A 12423-nucleotide genomic window follows, 5' to 3' on the forward strand; every position below is an offset into this window, starting at 1 on the left:
TGCCTAGTGACTGTGACGTCACTGCTCCCACAGCCCCTCCTAGGGCAGCAGCAGGTCCCTGCCGGGCTGGGGGCTCTTGAGCTCCTCTGTGCTGAGCAGCTGCTGAGCCGGGACTGGGCTCGGGGCTGGGCAAGTTCTGGGGAGGCCATTTCTGTGCTAGAGGCTCCCGGGGCAGCGAGAGAGACCTGTGTGTGACGAGGCTGTGACGTCATGTCTTTCTGCGTGTCTGATAGGCCGGCAGCAGGCAGGGGGCGTGGGCGTTGGCTGTGAGGTGTGTGTTGTGAGAGGAGCTGCTGGGGCAGCAGTGGTTCGTGTGTGGGGAAGGGCTTTGGAGGCGGCTGCCATCTCTGAAGGCCATGGTGCAGCATGAGGGCTGTGGTGGGGTTGGCACATGGGAGGTCACCTCAATGGGGGCAGCTGATGGGTCAGGAGAAGTCCCGTGTGCCTGTTGCAAGGCCTTGGAGGAGTGTGAGGGAACGGAAGGGATGGAGAATTGGGCTTGCTGTGGTTTTGTGGCCCTTTGGGGTGTCCTGTCTGCTGCCATGTGTGGTGCTCAGCCCAGTGTGTCCTTGATGCAGAGGCAGGTGTAGCCTGAGGAGCCTCCGTTTAGGTGTGGAGGTCGTGGCGTGCTCTGGTGCGGGGTGTCTCGGAAGGGAGGAGGTGTGTGGAGAGAGCAGACCTCTGCTCCCAGAGCCCAGCCTGCCACCCAGGGTCCTTGTGTGAGAGCTGGGGGAGGACTGTTGGTGACCATTTTCTCTTCTTGGAGCATCCTGGAGTGACTCAGGGGTTCTGGCAGTTGGGTGGTTTTTATCAGATGATGTTCAGGCTTGCAGCTTCTGAAGGTCTTGATGAATTTCTGAGTCTTTGAGATTTGAGTCACTGTGGTGAAGTGTATTATCTTATCCTTTACATGCTTTCTGCTCATGCTGGACCCTCTGAGATACCTGACCTTGGTCACTGGTGCAGATGGTAGCTCTAGATCTACACCTCCTTCTCAAAAATGTTTCAGAATAGTAGATGTCTTGAGGCTGCTTTTAGATGTCTTCTGGAAGTCAGGATCCAGCATCCTGCTGAAGGCAGGTCCCAGTGGAGGTGCTGTCTTTGGGCCTTTTCCAGTGAAGTTTAGATTATCTGTGAGAATAGGACGAGATCGGAGAACCTCTCAGGGTCCCTCCCAATGAGGGAGGGCTGGTCTCCCTCATTGTTTTCGATGTGTAAGAGCACAGTCAGCCCGGCTATCAACACATTGAACCCCTCTCTTTGTCACAGTGGAGACCATGTCTGTACCGCAGATCCCATTTGGTCTCTCCAGTTCTACCAAGGCAATAACACACAGGAGGACTCCAGCACAAGGACACCAAGATGGTCAGGGGCAGGAGTGTGGTGTAGATAAGGAGTTGCTGGGAGAGCTTGTTCTGTTCAGCTTAGACCAGAGAATGCCAAGGGGGATCTTCATGCTGTGCACAACTGCCTTGTGGAGGCTCATAAAGAAAAGAGAGAAAAAGAGAATATTTTGAGAAAAAAAAAAAAAAGAATTCTCAAACAGAGAATAGAAAAAAAAAAGAGAGAGAATAGGAAATTCTTCTTAGATGTTGAGAACCACTCTTTTTCTCCATGAGCATATCCAAGCTCTGGCACGGGGATCCAGAGAGATTCCCACATCTCCATCCTCAAAGGTAGTCCAAAGTTCACTGGAAAGGGCCCCAAGATTCCTCCTCTACTGGCACCTGCCTTCAGCAGGGCATTGAATTTCCTACTGCCATCTCAAGAAATCTACTCTTCAGAGACAGGCTCTGTAGTCTCTTTGCCTTTAAAAGTCATCAGCAAACTTTCATGATCTTTGGTAGGATAGAGATGCTATGTCAGAAAGAGCAAGCATACATCCTTACATACATACAATCCTTAACACATGTCTTCCTTCCAGCGGGCTTCAGATTGGGCATATGTTCCTGCTAGACTCCAAAATCATGAGTCAAGCCAGATAGGAAATCTGGGAATTTCTTCCAGATCCCATGAATTTTGCCAGCTTTACTTTGATTGTCCATGAGGAAAGCCGTTTTTTGTCTTTGACCTCACTTAGTCCTTGAGCTTTTCCATGACACCTCCAGGCAGTGTTTTCCCCTGGGCATTGTTCCTAGCCCCTGCCTCTCTTTGGGAGCTGTAGAGCCCTGGCACCCTGGGTCTCCCACACTTTTGACACTTGGTGTCTCAGGACAGGTCCACGCAGTGCAGCGCTGCTGTCCAGGCTCCCATATGGAGCCTGTAAGGAACTGACTTGCCTCAGGAGCTGCATTTCACCTTATTTGTTGGAGATGTGAAGGTGAGGGGCAGCCTTGGCTGCAGTGATCACAAGTTGGTGGATTTCAGGATCCAACGAGGAGGAGGCAGGGCAGTACGTAGCCTTGCCACCCCGAACTTCTCAAGGGCCATCTTTAGCCTGTTCAGAGACCTTCTTGGAAGGGTCACTTGGCTAAGGCTCTAGAAGGAAGAGGGGCCCAGGGAGCTGGTTAGTTTTCAAGCGGCACTTCATCCCCACGCCCAGCAACAGTAGAGAGTGCCCAACAGCCGAAGAGTAGAGAGCCAGAGAGAGAAATGCTTGCGCTGGGTAGAGGAAGAGTGGGTCAGAGAGCATCTAAGGAAAATCGATCCCCACAAATCCATGGGCCCTGATGGGATGCACCCCWGAGTGTTGTGGGAACTGGTGGATGTCATAGCCAAGCCGCTCGCCATCATCTTCGAAAGGTCATGGAGAACGGAGGAGGTGCTGGAGGACTGGAAGAAAGCCAACGTCACACTGGTCTTCAGAAAAGGCAAGRAGGAGGACCCAGGCAACTACAAGCCAGTGAGCCTCACCTCCATCCCTGGAAAAGTGATGGAACAGCTCATTGTGGCTGCTCTCTCCAGACACGTGGAGGAGAAGAAGGTGCCCAGGAGCAGCCAGCATGGATTCACCAAGGGGAAATCATGCTTGACTAACCTGATTGGCTTCTATGAAGGAGTGACTAGCTGAATAGATGAGGGCAGAGCAGTGGATGTGGTCTATCTGGACTTCAGCAAGGCTTTTGACACCGTCCCTCACAACATCCTCCTGGGCAAGCTGCGGAAGTGTGGGATAGATGAGTGGACGGGGAGGTGGATTAGGAATTGGCTCGATGACAGAGCTCAGAGGCTGGTGATCAGTGGTGCAAAGTCTGGCTGGAGGCCTGTGGTTAGCTGTGTCCCCAAGGAGTCAGTTGTCAGCCTGGTCCTATTCAACTTATTCATTAACGACCTGAAGGGATGGAGCACTCCCTCAGCAAGCTTGCTGATGATACGAAACTGGGAGGAGTAGCTCATAGCCCTGAGGGCTGCACCGCCATCCAGAGAGACTTGGACAGACTGGACAACTGGGCGATTAGAAATCTCATGAAGTTCAACAAGGGAAGGTGCARGGTCCTGCACTTGTGCAGGAATAACCCCAGACAACGTACAGGCTGGGGACAGACTTTCTGGAGGGCAGCCCAACAGAGAGRGACCTGGGTGTCATGGTGTACATGGTGGCCAAGAAGGCCAATGGGATCCTGGGGTACATTAAGAAGAGCGTCTCCAGCAGGTCAAGGGAGGTGATCATCCCCCTGTACACAGCCCTGGGGAGGCCACATCTGGAGACTGTTCAGTTTTGGGCTCCCCAGCACAAGAGAGATGTGGAGCTGCTGGAGAGAGTCCAGTGCAGGGCTATGAGGATGATCAGGGGCCTGGAACATCTGCCTGGAACATGAGCAAAGGCTGAGAGAGCTGGACCTGTTCAGCCTGGAGAAGAGAAGGCTGAGGGGGGACCTGATCAGCGTGTATAAATACCTCAAGGGAAGCAGTGAGGAGGAGAGGGCCAGCCTCTTTTCAGTGGTGGCCAGCGGTAGGACTACAGGAAAYGGCCACAAACTGAAGCACCAAAAGTTCCACAGGAACTTAAGTAAAAAATTCTTRACAGTGAGGGTGACAGAGCCCTGGAACAGGCTGCCCAGAGAGATTGTGGAGTCTCCTTCTCTGGAGATGTTCAAAACCCGCTTGCATGTAGCCCTGTGCACATGCTCTAGGTGACCCCGTGTGTGCAGGAGGGTTGGACTAGATGACTTCTGGAGGTCTCTTGCAACCTTAAGCATTCTATGATTCTGTGTAGAGAGACACAGGCAAGTCTGTGATGTCCAAAAGCAGCTTGTCCCACATCATGATCGAGGGCCCGCAAGAGCTGTATGGCTCTCCCATTCCCACATGTCCTGCTTAATTTGATCATTTCTAACACCCTCTTTATGGGACACGAGTTGGCCATCGTGAGACCACAGTATTGTGACTCCTCCTGTTCCTCTGTGTTCACTCAGAGACCCAGCTGCTGGATTGAACGTCAGGGAGTTTAAAGCTTAGCCTACACTCAAAGAGCATCATTAGTCTTTATGAAATAATTTCATACTTTTTTTTCCCTGTTTCTTTGCGATTAAGAAAAACCCTCTATTTATTTGCAGCTAGTGCTCTAAGGAAAGCAGGTGGGAGTTGGGCCAGATGATCTGTAACCTTCAGTTGCCAATTTCAGAAGAAGAGGGAAGGTTCTAACAAGAGTGATGGAAGTCCCAGGCGGCTGAAGAGAGAAATGGCAGGGTTAGGAAGGAGGGAGGCAGAACATCCATAGAGTGCTTGAGGTTTGGGACACTGGTTTTCTTATTGCTGTTAYGCTGAATGCTCAATAACAGTGATAACATTAAATGCTTTAAAAGCAGAAATATTTGTATATTATTCATGTCTGCACTTTTCGGCTATACTCTCCAGACCTCTCCAATTAGCCATGTGGGATTTCAGGAAAAATACTGGGAGAGCCATGGTTTGTGAGAGCTTTTCATATTTCAATGAGGCCCATGGTGTTCTGAGCCCCTGAACCTCAGTTACTGTGAAGAGACTGAACAAAACGTGCAAAATTCAAAGTCAAAATCAACCCCGAATATTTGGTTGAGTTTTAATGGGTCCCACTGATAGTTGTGAAGAGCAAAGACTCCGCAGGGGCTGATTAGAGCAGAAAATTGTCATCTCTGATAACAGGTAGAGAGAAGAAATGTGTAGGTGGCTCTGATGCCACATTAACCCTTGATGTGTTTTATCAGGCCAAATGTCTGGGCTCAGTCACTGTGCTTCTGGGAAGGGGGCTTGTTTCCTCCACATTTTCCAGGTGTTCCTGTGGACAGTGTGTGGGTGGGCGTGTGCAGTGCTCAGTGCAGGACAATGATATGACACCTTTCAGAGTGTCTGTGTTGGTGGCAAGACAAAAGCCATATCAAGAGGATGAAGACCTCCTTTGGTGTCTGTGAGCCCAAGCAGGGCCTTTGTCTGTGTCCAGCAGAGCCTGTCCTATGCTGGTTCCTACCTGCAGCTGTGTCCATGCAGCCTGCAGACATCCAAACAGCTTCCCCTCTCACAGCCCTGGAGCCCCAGAAACACCTGGAGGCTGCTCAGGGCACAGAAACTGTCCTGTCTCCAGCTGGGGCCCTGCTCCTGAGCTGGGCCTGGCTCCTGGGACTGCGGGAGCCCCTGGCAACGTGGCAGGCGCTGCAGAGAGACAGCTCTGCCCAGGAGCAGCTCCTCTTAAAGGAGCACCAAGACTCAGGGCACTGCCCGCAGGCATCAGGCTGGGATGAGTCGCTCTGAAGTGAAGGACAGTTGGGAATGGGAGGACAAATGAGAGCTCCTTGCGGGAAGAAACTTCCCAGCCCATGACACGGTAAGTGTCTGTCTGCAGGACAAGAGTGCTGTGGTTCCTGGAGGGCTCTTTTGAACCTGGCACCTTCCCCAGCTGATGGGGTCTCTCAGGGTGTCTCTCCCAGCTTCTCCTGCTTGGACCTGGTGGTGCTTTAGAGCAGGGATTTCCATCCAGACCATGAGAGGGACAGGGCATCACGGCTGCCTTCTCCCCAGGACGGTGCAGGGGTGTGAAGCCAACGAGTGCCCCCAGTTCTGCATGGGCTGTAATGCCGAGCAGTGTCCCTGCACCCCAGGGTGCTGTGTGCCCAGGGCAGTGAGTGCCACCTGCGAGGGTCAGCACCCACCCTGCCTGGGAAATCCCAATGTGTTGTGGGGGAAGGTCTGGGTGTGAGGAGACCCCCATGATGGCAGGTTCATATTGTGAAGGGGCCTTTTGAAGAGGACAGTGCAGGCAGTTAATGTTAAAGATGAGGAGATTCCCTGTGTCCTTGTGGTTGTGAAGAGCTGGGGGTGTATGGAAAGGAAATGCCAGGTGATAGCAGGAACCTGACMCTCTAGTCCTTTCCATGGAGAGATGTGTGAGGAACCTCAGCAAGGCCCTGTGCCCTCCCCTGACTGCAGACAGCACCAGCATCCCCTTGTGTGGCCTCAGCAGGGTCTGTGTGACCCTGGTCCCTCCCACCCGCATACACGGAGATGTCCCTGGCCAGCGCCCTGCTGCTGGATCCTGCTGTAGGGCAGAGTGAGTGCCCAGGGGGTGGGATGGTGTGTGTGGCAGTGACAGGGAGAAGACGTGGGGGAGGGGAGCAGCTGTCAGCAGGAAAAACTCCATCCTTAGAGATAGGATCAGCGAGTGGGAGGGATGTAGAAAGGCAGTTGGTGTGAGAGGGAAGGATTTGGATCAGCCTTGGTGAGTCCCTGCAAAGCAGACGTCTTCCTCTCAACAAAGCCCCCGTCCCCTCTCCCAGCACTGAAGATCATGGGATGCCTGTCATGAGCCCTGTCTTTAGTGGAAGAGGGGCTGGGTCTCTCCTGCATCCTGGTTCTTTCGCACTGCAGCACAAGGGGAGGGACTGTCATGAGAGCTGCCTCTTGCTCAGGATTAAGGAGAGAATATTCCCACTGTGTCACTGGTTCAAATCCCCTTCACTCAGTTCAAGGTGCCCATCCCCAGGTCTTCTCACCAAATCCATGAGGCAATTTGACACCTCCATTTAAACCATCCGCAAAAGCAGGACTGACGGCTCTGGAGCCCAAGCACAGACACAGATCACACTCAGCCAGCAAAAACTCAAGGTCAGACAAGGGAGCTGAACAAGGTAAAGGAGAGTGGAAATTTGCGGGGTAGAGAGCAGAATGAGTTTTCCTCAGAGAAGCTCTTTCTAAATTGTTGGTGCTTTTTTCTCTTTGAACAGTGGACAAAAACCAGAGCAAATGTCCAACAGCAGCTCCTTCAACGAATTCCTTCTCATGCCATTTGCGGATACACGGGAGCTGCAGCTCTTGCACTTTGCACTCTTCCTGGCCATCCACCTGGCTGCCCTCCTGGCCAACGGCCTCATCATCACAGCCATAGCCTGTGACCACCGCCTGCACACCCCCATGTACTTCCGCCTCAACCTCTCCCTCCTCGACGTTGGCTTCATCTCCACCACTGTCCCCAAATCCATGGCCAATTCCCTGTGTGACACCAGGGCCATTTCCTACTGGGGATGTGTTGCACAGGTCTTTCTGTTTGTCTTTTTCACGTCAGCAGAATATTCTCTTCTCACAATCATGGCCTATGACCCCTATGTTGCCATCTGCAGACCCCTGCACTATGGCACCCTCCTGGACAGCAGAGCTTGTGTCAAAATGGCAGCAGCTGCCTGGGCATCTAATTTCACCTATGGTCTCCTGCACACTGCCAATACATTTTCCATACCACTCTGCCAAGGCAATGCTCTGGGACAGTTCTTCTGTGAGATCCCCCAGATCCTCAAGCTCTCCTGTTCACACTGCTACATCAGGGAAGTTGGACTTCTTGCAATTAGTGTCTGTTTATGTCTTGGGTGTTTCCTTTTCATTGTGGTGTCCTATGTGCAGATCTTCCGAGCTGTGCTGAGGATCCCCTCTGAGCAGGGCCGCCACAAAGCCTTTTCCATGTGTCTCCCGCACCTGGTCGTGGTCTCCCTTTTTCTCAGCACTGCAGTGTTTGCCTACCTGAAACCCCCCTCCATGTCCTCCCCAGCTCTGGATCTGGTGCTGGCTGTTCTATATTCAATGTTGCCTCCAACAGTGAATCCCCTCATCTACAGCATGAGGAACAAGGAGCTCAAGGAGGCACTGAGAAAAATTTTTCAGTGTGTACAATATCCCCAGCAATAACTTTTCGATGCATATCCACTCGTCATTCCCATATACTTGGCATGCACATTATGTCCTCTCCTCTCCTCTCCTCTCCTCTCCTCTCCTCTCCCTTTGTTTTCTTTATAGTAATAATAAAAATATAAACCCAGTTCATATAATTTCTCTTCAGATATCTCTCTACTGATTCTGACGTAGAGACCATTTTGAAGCAGGAAGCCAGGCTTCCTTGTGCATCATCAGGGATGGGGGAACCCTCACAGCCTGCTTGCCTCAAGTGGCTCAGAAGCCCTGTGTCCAACGAGGCCCTTTGGCACTACCCCAGCAGGTGTTTAGTCACAACAACCATCACATGGGAGCTTCAAGTTTCCTGGAGCCATGTGCAACCACAGCAGCAGGACATTCCCTTTCCAGGGCTGCTCTCCATCCTTCCAAACTGTCTTGCTCTGCTGGGATTCATGTAGAGGGCCTAAGCGCTCTCCCAGCACGGTGCTGGTCAGGTTGTGCATAGGCAGGGCCAGGCCTGGAACACAGGCAGGACGAGGCCCTCCACTTGCACATTCATTCCTGCTGCCACTGGTGGGCAGTTCCCTGGGAGGTCCCTGCTGACGGAGCAGCTGCAAGGCCAGCGCTGGCCCATGGCTGGGACGGGCTCTGAGGCCGCTCCTGTCCCAGCAGCAGCGCGGCTGGCAGCAGGGTCTGCTGCAAACACTGGGGGAGGTCCCTGTGTGCCAGGAGCTGCTGGGGCAGCAGCAGGCGCTGCCTGGGAGGCCACACGTGTCCCAGCAGCAGCAGGGACAAGGAGGCCGTTGCGGGGACAGTGCAGGGACCTCCCTTCTCTCTGCCGGGCTGCTCTGTGCTGACGCATGGGCATCAGCTGGTGAGGTCACTGCTGCCGCAGCCCCTGATTGGCCAGGATGGGAAGCGGGTGGGCAGGTGATGGTGATGTTAGCAGCAGCGGTGGGGGCAGCAGGGTTTGCGGAGGGGGACCATGGAGGGACTGACACCTGCGGAGCTCTGCACCCATAGGGAAAGGCAGCTCCTTAATGAGGAGGAGGGAGACTGAGGACCTCAGGACTCCACCTGCTTTTAGGGCATAGACAGGATTGGAAGAGATTGGAGGCCTTTAGAGTAACTTTCTGTGCAATCATGTTCTCCTTGGAGAAAGGGTGCAAAGTCTCTGGCAGGATAGAGGGGCTTTACCTAGTTGCTTTATTCACCAGTGCAAGACCATTTCAACAAAAACATCCAATATTAACTGGTGTGATCAAATCTTTCAAAGGAAAGCACTGATCAATTACTAAACAAGAATTTCATAGATAAGGAAAAGAAAAATAAAGCAAAATAAAATAGAGGAAAATAAGAAGCAAAGTAAAATAGAATAGCGTTCTGCATGTTATAATTCTACTTCACCTTGAATATATGGGAGGCCTCTTCAACCTTGCAAGCAGTGACCTTAGCCCAGCGTAAGTAACCCTAAACCTCTAACCCCTAACCTAAGGAGAGGTAACCCTAAACCCCTAACCCTAACATAAAATTTACCCTAACTGCAACCCTGACCTGAATCGTAACCTTACCCCAACCAGAACCCTAACCCTCAACCCAACCCTAACAAAACCCTAATTCTAGCCCCTATACATAACCCTTCTCATAACTGTCTTCCCCATAACCGTAACCCCTAACACTAACCTAACCCTGACTCTGATCCTGACCCTAAGCCTAACATTAAGCCTAAGCCAAACTCTACCTATAACTGTATCCCCAAGCCCTAACTGTAATGGTAATCTAAACCTAAACTTCTAAAACTAACTCAAAACTAAAATTAACCCTATAACCATCCTAAACAATAACCCTAACCTTAGCTCTTAAATCTAGCCCAAACCCCTAAAGATGACCCTATGCCCAACCATAAAATTATCTCTAATCCTAACTCTACCTGCAACTTCTATCTCTGACCTCTAAGCCTAACCCTGCCCCAAAATATAATCCTAAACCTAACCGTAACCTAACCCTATCACTAACCTGGAATGCAATCCAAATGCTAATTACCCTAACTAAATTCAAACCGCAACCATAAACCGTAATGCTAACCACAACCCTAACCCTAGCTTTGACCTTAAACCTTCAACTAACTGTTGAAGATAAGCTAAACTTAACTGTGAACATACATGTCACGTGAGCCTAACACATACTCTAACTGTAAACCTGAACTTATCCCTAACCATCACCTTACCCCTGTCCCTAACCCAACATCCTAAATTAACCATGAACTTCTAGGCCTGACATTAAACTAAAACTAACCCTAACCTAACTCTAAACCTAACCCATCACTCTAACAGTGACTTTCACCCTAAACCTAACCTTAAGTGTGGCCCTAACCTAACCCTAATCCCTTAACCCCTAACACTAACCCTAAGACTAGCTCTAACCTATCCCTATCCCTAAAGCTAACTGTAACTCTAACACTAAATCTAACCTGAATGCTAAGTCTCACTCTAGCCTCAAACTAACCCTAATCCTAATGCTAAATGTAACCACAACACTAACCCTAGCCTCTAACTCTAACCTAACACGATCCTTAACCAAACCCTAAACCTAATCATAACCACAAACAAATCCTAACCCTAAGATTAATGCAAATCCTAATCCTAACCTAACCCTAGATCTTTAACACTAACCGAAAATTTACCCTAACCTTCCCCTAACTACAAACCTAAACCTTAATGTTAACAGGAAACCTAAATCTAACCGTAACAATAAGCCTAGCACTCTCTAAAACCCTAACCCTTAACGCTGACCTAAATTTAGTCCTAACTCTAACGTAACCCTGATCCTGATCTAGACACTAACCCTAATCCCTAATCCTAACCCTAACTCTAAAACTGGTTTATCCGTAATGCTAACCCTAACCATTAATCCTAACTCCTAACTCTAACCCCTAACGCAACCCTAACCCTAATCCTAACTGAACACTGATCTAAGCCTAACTCTATCCCTTAACATAACTCTAATTCCTTACCCTAAATCAAAACTTTAAACCTACTGTACACCAAAATCTAATCAAATTCTAATCAATATTCAAACTGTAACTCTAATGCAGTGTAACCCTACAACTAACCTGGCCCATAACCCCAGCCCTAATGTTAATCTAAACTTAATTTTCTCAGCCTAATCCTAACCTAAAACTAATCCTAAATCTAGACTATCCTTAACCCTCACCATAACCCCTTACTCTAGATCCTAAAAATAACGCTACCTCCTAATCCCAACCCTTACCCTAATCCTAACCAAACTCTCATCTATTTCTAACTCTAACTCTTAACATAACACTAATCTCTAATCCTGACTCAAAACTTTAAACCTACTGTACACCAAAACCTAACCAAATTCTAATCATTACTCAAACTGTAACCCTAACGCAGTCTAACCCTAGAATTAACCAATCTCATAACCCCAGCCCTAACTCTAATCTAACCCTAAACTTCTCAGCCTAACCGTAACCTAAAACTGACCCCTTACCCTAGACTATCCTTAACCCTAATCGTAACACCTTTCTCTAGTCCATAACCATAACCCTAATCCATAACCTTAATGCTAACCCTTATTCTAACCTAACCCTATTCCAAACCATAACCCTAATGCTAACCCTATCCTTAACCCTAATCCTAATCCCAAAGCCTAATGCTGGCCCACARCACAAACCATATCCCCTACTCCTTCCCTCCAAACCTAATCCTAACTCTAGCTCTAACCCTCWGCCTAACATAACTCCAGCCTAACCSCTAGTAATAACACCTAACCCTAACACTAATGAATACCCGAAGGATATCCCCACCCCTCATCCTAACCCTAATGCTAACCCTAATCCTAAATCCTAGGATTGACCCCTAACCCTAACTGTAAGCTTAACACAAACCATAACCCTAACACCAAACACTACCTCTGACTGCAACCATAACTCAAGCCCTATCCAGTACCTGAAYCTCTAACTCAAATTTAGCCCTGACCTAAACCCCAACGCTAACCCCAACTCTAACCAAACCCTAACCCAGACTCTAAACGCAACCCTAACCCTAATCATAATCCTAATCCTAATCCAAACCCTGAACCTAACCCGATATCTCTAATCCTAAAATAAAATTTACCCTAATCCTAACTAAAACCAAACTGCAACCATAAACCCTAATGCAAACCATAACCTTGGCCCTAAACTTAACCCCCTAACCATAAGTTTAATCACAACTGTAAACCTAAACCTAACCCAAGTGTACCCGCTACTTACCCCTAAACCTAATCTCACCCCTATTCCTAAACTTAATCTAAGTCTAAACTTCAAAGCTTTACCCTAAATTAAAA

At 49.6% G+C, this 12423-nt stretch overlaps 1 protein-coding gene across 1 annotated transcript; it reads left to right on the top strand.

Moving 5' to 3' along the window:
* The first annotated feature begins 7155 nt into the window (after positions 1 to 7155).
* Positions 7156 to 8088, top strand: LOC112958364 (olfactory receptor 14J1-like). Its single transcript, XM_026052192.1, has one exon. It carries the CDS (start codon positions 7156 to 7158, stop codon positions 8086 to 8088), a length of 933 nt encoding a protein of 310 aa, XP_025907977.1.
* The last annotated feature ends 4335 nt before the right edge of the window (positions 8089 to 12423 follow it).

The sequence above is a fragment of the Nothoprocta perdicaria genome, unplaced genomic scaffold, assembly GCF_003342845.1.
Source record: "Nothoprocta perdicaria isolate Ctin4 unplaced genomic scaffold, notPer1 scaffold_843, whole genome shotgun sequence".
Lineage (NCBI taxonomy): Eukaryota > Metazoa > Chordata > Aves > Tinamiformes > Tinamidae > Nothoprocta > Nothoprocta perdicaria.

Bases quoted from the DNA above. Each gene is read 5' to 3' on its own strand.
- LOC112958364 (XM_026052192.1), top strand. From the start codon at position 7,156: ATGTCCAACAGCAGCTCCTTCAACGAATTCCTTCTCATGCCATTTGCG.